Below are 7187 nucleotides of genomic sequence, written 5' to 3' on the forward strand. Positions count from 1 at the left end.
CGCTCTTCAAACAAACAAACCCAAAAATGGAAGAAGCAAGCATTTAAAAAACACATAAAATAGGTGGGGAACAAGGCGTTCCTGTGTGTTTGAGAGAGGTAGAGTAGGAAAAAGCAGACCATCAATGGAGTGAGTAATTAAATAGTCAGACTCTCAGGACCTCCCACTGCCATAGGCAGAACACTGCAGGATGTCTTATGGATCCATCACAGGTAAGGTTAGCATGGCCAGTGTGGATTTAATACCACAGCCCACACAACCCTAGTGCTTGCACATAATAGTCCTCCTCATGATTACAAAGCATAGGAAGAATCACAAGAGCTTCCATTTTTTAAGAAAAAATAATCAAACTGGAAGAAACAGTGTACGTTTCTTAATGGGAGGGGAAAAAAGGGTAAAGGGAAAACAAAAGCAAACAGTACCCAAACTATCTGTGAATCTCAAATTCAGGGCTGACTGGAGGACAGTGCACAAAGGTGTGCAAAACACAGTTTTTGAGGGAAAAGTCAAGAGCTAATTTGGGAAAGAAAGCTTGTTATGCTATCTTCACACTAGGTTAGCCTACTATTGAGGATAAGCACATAAAGTTCTCTTTCCCCTTTTCCCCAAACACTTTAGTTCTTGACGACTTTTCACCATCAAAAGGGTCGCTCCAAAGATGAGAGGCAGTCTTGCTTGATCATGAATACGATGCATTGCACCACTACATCTTTCTAATCCAAAAAGTTATTAGATACTAAGGACAAGCACATACGATCATCACACGATTTTGCAGAGGAGAGGAACAGGGATAAGGAGCCCTTTCCTTCTGGGGCATCTAACTAAACTAGGACCAAGTAAACAAAGAGTAAGAGCAAGAAGCTGAATTACATCTATCAGTGGTTTACCTGAAGTGGTTTTTACCTTTAGTTGCCCAGAGCACTATGTGCATAGCATGTCTGCCCACTCTATTCTTCTAATGTTTTAAATATCCCGGCTAGAGGAGGTTAGTGTTGAAAACACAAGTATCCAAGCAAGCCTTAGTGCAAGCAGGCAGCAGACACAACTGTTCATTTGTATTACTGATCCCATCCTTTTCCACCTGCCCAGATACAACAGCTTAAAGGCTTACAAGTACCTGGCAAACTGAAGAGCAGAAACTCACCTCGGTATCACCGGGACTTTTGCTCCTAGCTGGCAGGAGGCCTGTGAGAAGCCCCCTGCAGAGCTGGAATTTAAGCACCAGGCCAGTACCAGCAAGCCTGTGCAGTGCCATGGAGTCTTCCCAAACTGAAATGCTTCAGGCACGACATTCTCAGCAGCACACTCACGACATGCCCCAAGAACTCTAACTTCACCTTACTGTATTTACGCCACCAGCATGAACGCTAACAAAATCCCAAATTGTTTTGCAGCATTGCAGGTTTCCAGGCAGCAACCACCACCACCCAGCAGGTCACGGTACCCTTGAGCACTGGCACCTCTACACTATGCAGCACGGACTCCAGCTGCTGTGCTACAGCAGAGCAACCTGTACAAGCCAAACTAACACATAGCTCCGCAGTGAACAATTTCTTGTGCACCATTACAACTCGCTACTTCTTAAAGAATCTGCAAGGCAGCACCATGTACTATTTTTACCTACCATTGGGCCTGCTCTTGGTCAGAAAAAACCATGCTCTTTACTGCACACAAAAACTATGTACTCTGTGCACAGAGTTGCCCCCGAACAGCTCCAAATACTCCTTTTGCACTTGGACTGTGTTGACTTTACTTGAAGAAATACAGCAATATTCACATTGATCAGACCTTTAGGAGTTATAACCACTCACAAGGCAGTACAGAATGAAGCAATATAACAAAAACAGAAGGACGTACCATTGAGGAAAGTGTCCTGATCAGGAATGAAGAAGGCTCCTGAGCACATTGCTGCCAAAAGTACAAGTTTAATGAGCCAGAATCTGGGAGAGAAAGGGGGGGAAAAAAAATCATCTGGTTGTAACAGCAGTTAGAGTCCTTCAACTCAAGTACCATGAGAAATCTCTACTAAAGCCCAAGAAAAGAAAAAACAGCATTTGATGACTGATTGCCACTTCAGTTAGTTTTCGTTTGACTGCACTATTTCTGATAAAAGCAGTAAAATAAACTTTAGTTTTGTTTTGTTTTTCCTAGTACTACACTCAGCTGGAAAGTAAGCAGCACAAACCTGTAAAGAGAAGCGAAAATTAAACAGCTGAATGAATACTCACCCATTATGAATGTATGCTCGGCAGCTTTTGCTACTGTTAACTTTAATGGTGAACAAGAAGAACAAAAAGAAGAAACAGGCCATTCCAAAACAGACTTTGTACACTGCAGAGTATCCCACCAACTTCTCGCACATCTCACCCGCCTGAATACCTTTGCACATCTGCTTGTAGAAGGGAATCTGAAAAGCACAACATATCACAAGCTGTTAGATAGGTCACAGGCCTCCTTGTAACCAAGCACGTCTACATCTACGCACTGCTGTCTTCTCACTAGCTTCATTTAACACCTTTCACTCTTGGTATCCCTTAGCCTGAATTTAGGGGTTCAAGGGACATAAAGAAACATAGAATGCAGGTGACTGAAGCTTTCCAGAACCTTCACTCTCAATTCTTTCTAAATGCTTTCAGATACAAGTTCACCTGCCTTCCCTTCAGCTTTGTTGGCTTAAACCATCCCTGCCCCTTACTGCTCATCATCCCTCTTACCAGGGACCTTCTCTTTTCTTCCCATGCTTTACAGCAAAAGACTTTGATTGCTTCAGTAAACCAGCTTACATGAGCCATACCCATGGTTTTACCAGCCAAACTGGGCATGAATGGGCTGCAGTGCAGGAAGCTTGGGCTCGTGCTGTTCTCAGTGGAAACACAGGCTGAAGCACACAAGTGGCACAGTAGTAGCAAGCCCCCTCCTCTCCATGACAGCCTCTGAAAGGAAGTTGTGCCAGTTGCCCTGATTTTGTTTTAAATTAACGGGTAGGCAGGAAAATTCCACCTTTCCCTTGACTCATTAAATATTTGCCTTTATGGCCTTGCTTTTGCCACGAGTGGAAAGCAAACAGCTGCACATTTTGGCTTCAGTTTCACCAGGTGGCATGATGCTGGGCACTTCAAAAAGCAGGTTTGTGTGGCCAGGACCCAGTCCTGCGGGGTGCCTCTGTACAGACATTCTTCCTCGCAGCCAGGAGGCCACTCAACTGCTTAGCAATACAGGCATTTAATTAGGAAACCACCATTCATTTCAGAGAAAAAAGGGCCTCTCTGTACACGGCCTCAGCTGAGTGTGTGAGACCTGTTGAGCAACGTATCAAACCCTCCACAGCTGATTGCTGCTACCTGCACAGGTAACTGGAGGAGAGAGAAGAAAATGTGTACTAGGACATAACATGCACAAAAAAATAACTCGGGGAAAGGAAATGGAAATCAGACTTCAGAAAGCATTCAAACAGGCCGGATTTTGCTCAGGAAGAATATACAAAGATCATGGGCAAAACCATCCTTGAACATTTCCAAGAAATCAGTGAAGATAGGAGTGTCTCTCCTTTCTTCAGCAGGCAGGTCATTATGAAAAACATGGAAAGAGGAAACAAGACCCAAGAGCAAGCAATCAGGCAGTGTTCCCAGCTGGGTAGAAAGCCACCCAAGATGCAAGAAACAAGAGATAAACACACAAACTGCCGGCTTCTAGCCACCAAGCTCTAAAAGCCTGCTTCCCTCAGCAGAGCATGCAACTTGCCGTCCCATGACAGCAACCCAAACCAGTCGGGAGCTCAACAACTCTCACAGCAGTTTCCCAAAAAGAGCATATATTTTAGCAGCTCACAGCAGCACTGAGTTGTTGTGCTAAGGGTAGGCAAACCTAACTACTGTACTGAGCTGATCACAGGCAGGCAAGAACCAGCCAAGGAGAAGAAAAGCAACTGTTGGTTTTACAAGAACAGATTCCAGCTTGGTCGCTCAGAGATGCTTTTTCAGAAGATGCTTTTTACTCAGAGATGAGCAGCCACTGTGTAAGAAGCTGGACAGTAAATAAGTAGCTGTAGTTAACTTGCATCCAAGATTTTTTAGAGAGCTCCTGAGAAATTGTTTGGAGCACCAGTGATGCCTTTCCCAGGTCTTGAAAGGCAATGAAACATCAGACCAGGCAAATATACCAGCATTCAAATTGAGCAAATGGATTGACTGGAATAATTAAGAGACCTATCAACACCACACTGATGTCAGGGCAAGCCAAGTGGCCGCAGCAATGCCAGGGAAAGCAACAGGGATATCAATTAATGCTTTCTAGTTCTTTGGTTATAAAAATCAGTCAGAAGCAATAAAAAAGATGGATAATATAGAACTAAGAATATTTCTGAGAAAATAAGGTATTTGTTTCATATAGATGATAGCACTGCCCAAGGAGACAGATTTCTGCAAGACCTGTACTTGCTACCAAGCAGCAAATTGTTTATGAGACTTACAGAACAAAACAAAAAAATACCATGGAACTTGATTGATTGACTAGCTCATTATAAACAGATCTGATCTGTGGGTAACTGTAAACAGGCATCTTCTTTAATTGCATAGGTTTCTGCAGAGACCTTCATGAGATTTTTGACACTGTATGCTTTTTTCTCCATTTAGTAATTTCCTTACAGATCTGGGTGAGAGAAAACTGATGGATTCACAAGAATGATAGCTCAGTTTAAGCCTACACAAGTAACAAAGAACTCAGCCATCATGTGGTATGCATGACACTATGCAGTAATACATGATGACCACAGGAATGGTCCTAAGGGCTGAATGCTCTTTCTGGAGACCTGTGATCCTGAAGGAACAAAACAAGAATAAAACCCAGCTCTTGTGCACCCCAGCAGATAATAAACACAAGCATAATGCTGATGTAATGAAAAAGGCATGTCTTCATGAGACGATGGTGTACTGCTGGGAACAATTTAGCAATGCTTAAGTGACCTCTTCACTGAAAGTTAAAAGACTAAATTTTTTTTTTTTAATTCTGTACCTCTGAAACATGTTCAGCTGCTCAGCAGCCTGCATAGCCTATGTGACTTACTAGGCTTTCCATTTGCTGGGTAGTTTTGCCAGCTGTTAAAGTCACAGATTAGTTATTTTCCAAGTTTGAAATAGAGAAAATATCTACTTTTATGCATTTAAAAGGACGGTAAGCTAAATTCTTTGGCCTGAGTAGGGCACAAAGCATTCTTGCTGCAGAAACTCAGTAACCACTCAGATTACATAATTGCCTTGGTTGCTGAGTGAGCAATGATGTTATCACAGCAAAGCCATCAATTTTCTGAATGGGGTGAAATCCTTTGAGACAATAGGAACATTTACAGAAACAGGGACAGACTGCCCTGAATTTGCTGTCTTCTCTCTTGGAGCTGCTGGCACCCAAAATAAATGCAGTGCGCAAAGCCATAGCACATCCAGGCTCCAGGCTGCTGGGGCTTGGCTACCCCTGAGCTCCGGCCTGTCTGTACCCGAACACCTGATTGCAGAACCACAGAAAAATAGCATCAGAGAGGAAATAGGAAGGAAAAAGTTTGTAGAAATGGGTCTGGAAAGCCCAAAGGAGACTGCTTTGAACTTTGTTATGGATGAAGCATGAAAGAAAATCTGTGCAGGTCAGGAGTTAAGGGCAATAAAACCCAGTAAAACTGCCTGTCTGGAGCAGCTGAGAAATGGAATAGAAAAGCAAAAGACAATAGGACCAAAACACATGTCATCTTTGATCTCCGGCTAAATTCTTTTCAGAAATAGGCAATGCTCAGCTGCACTTAAAAAACTCATTTTTGGTAGCAAAAATGGGGTTTTAACATACTGTAATACAGTTAAGGACCAAGACATAAACCGGGCTGAGGAAACAAGCCTGAAAGCAAGCTCTGCCAGAACATGTACCCATCTAGAACTGAAATCCTTTGTCACAACTGAATTGGTTTGTACTGGTTTTTGCTTTCCTGAAAAAATCTTTCTTGTTTTATTATTTAGTAAGTCATGGATATTTTCAAGGTGAAATCACTGGTTTTGAAACAGCTTTACAGGTAAAAATTTAATAAAAAAAAAAAATCACTATTTCAACAGACTGAAACAATTCTCTCTCTTTTCTCTTCTCAATCACCTTTTCAAAGCCTGTGAAATGCAAGATTTTGCTTCACAGAACATTTGTAAGTAAAGCTGTACCTCTTTTTCAAAAAACTAGGTTAACTGGAAAAAAGAAATAATACATGGATCAAGGCACAGGAGCATTTCTTCAAGTTGGGTCCCACTTTGCTTCATTTTGGAACATGGTCAAGACCCTAAACCAATTCGTGCAATTGTATATCGGTCTTCTCTGTCTTTGTGTCACCATCACTGAGGCTCTCATACCTTGATAACACTCTACCCCATCTTTTGCCATGATACATAATGTTGCTCCTCTGAAATCTGCTCTACATGCTACTATTAAAAATATTTTCCTGGTCAAAACCATCCACTCTTTACCTACTTCTCAAGTGACTTTTGCTTCTTCAGAGATCAAACACAAATGACTTGATTTCTTTGCACTTTTTTTAGAACTTAACCCTCTGAGCATCTCTCCCTTGGTGTCCCATGGGCACAGGAACAGCTCAGGAGATGGGGAACAGGAGTGAAAACAAAAGAGAAAATACTCCCCCGCAAAAGACACTGTTTGATTCTTAAGGCTCATCACAAAACATAATGTCCTTAACACGCTGGCGATTAGATTAGGAACCAAGGTTTTGAAAACATAACCAAACACTCCACGTACTGTGTCCTCTCACTGACATATGGTTTCATCTACCTGCCAACTTTGGTGAGGATGTGGAAGCTGAGCTCCCTGAGATACTGCCTCATTTTTCCAGACATGTTGCAGGGCACAGAGCAGGTCCCTCTTGGGATGGCTCTTGGCTGGCATCTGCACAGTCTGGCACCTCAGCAACTAAAAAACTGTCTTAAACATGTCAATAGACAGAATGCATGACAATGAGGGTAGATAAATACTGCAAAACAAATACAAACATTTTTTTTAAAGTCTGTTTAACATGTCCATAAGAGATATAAATTATTTGCTGTTGCTTCCTCTCAAAATAATGCTGAAGGACCAAGTGCTACAATAAATACTTTCAGAACTTCTTTAGACTTGGGAGTTTATAGCCAATCAATGAAAATAACCTTTCCCTA

The 7187-nt window shown here is 42.1% G+C and overlaps 1 protein-coding gene across 1 annotated transcript in view; it reads right to left on the reverse strand.

Moving 5' to 3' along the window:
• SERINC5 (serine incorporator 5) overlaps positions 1–7187 on the reverse strand; it is a 23559-nt gene that overhangs the window by 13083 nt on the left and 3289 nt on the right. The window contains exons 2-3 of the mRNA XM_010144099.1: positions 2229–2407; positions 1858–1940 (exon numbers count right to left, since the gene is read on the reverse strand). Coding sequence (XP_010142401.1) covers positions 1858–1940; positions 2229–2407 — 262 coding nt within the window. The remainder of the gene's footprint in view (positions 1–1857; positions 1941–2228; positions 2408–7187) is intronic.

This window comes from Buceros rhinoceros, unplaced genomic scaffold, assembly GCF_000710305.1.
Source record: "Buceros rhinoceros silvestris isolate BGI_N320 unplaced genomic scaffold, ASM71030v1 scaffold15189, whole genome shotgun sequence".
Lineage (NCBI taxonomy): Eukaryota > Metazoa > Chordata > Aves > Bucerotiformes > Bucerotidae > Buceros > Buceros rhinoceros.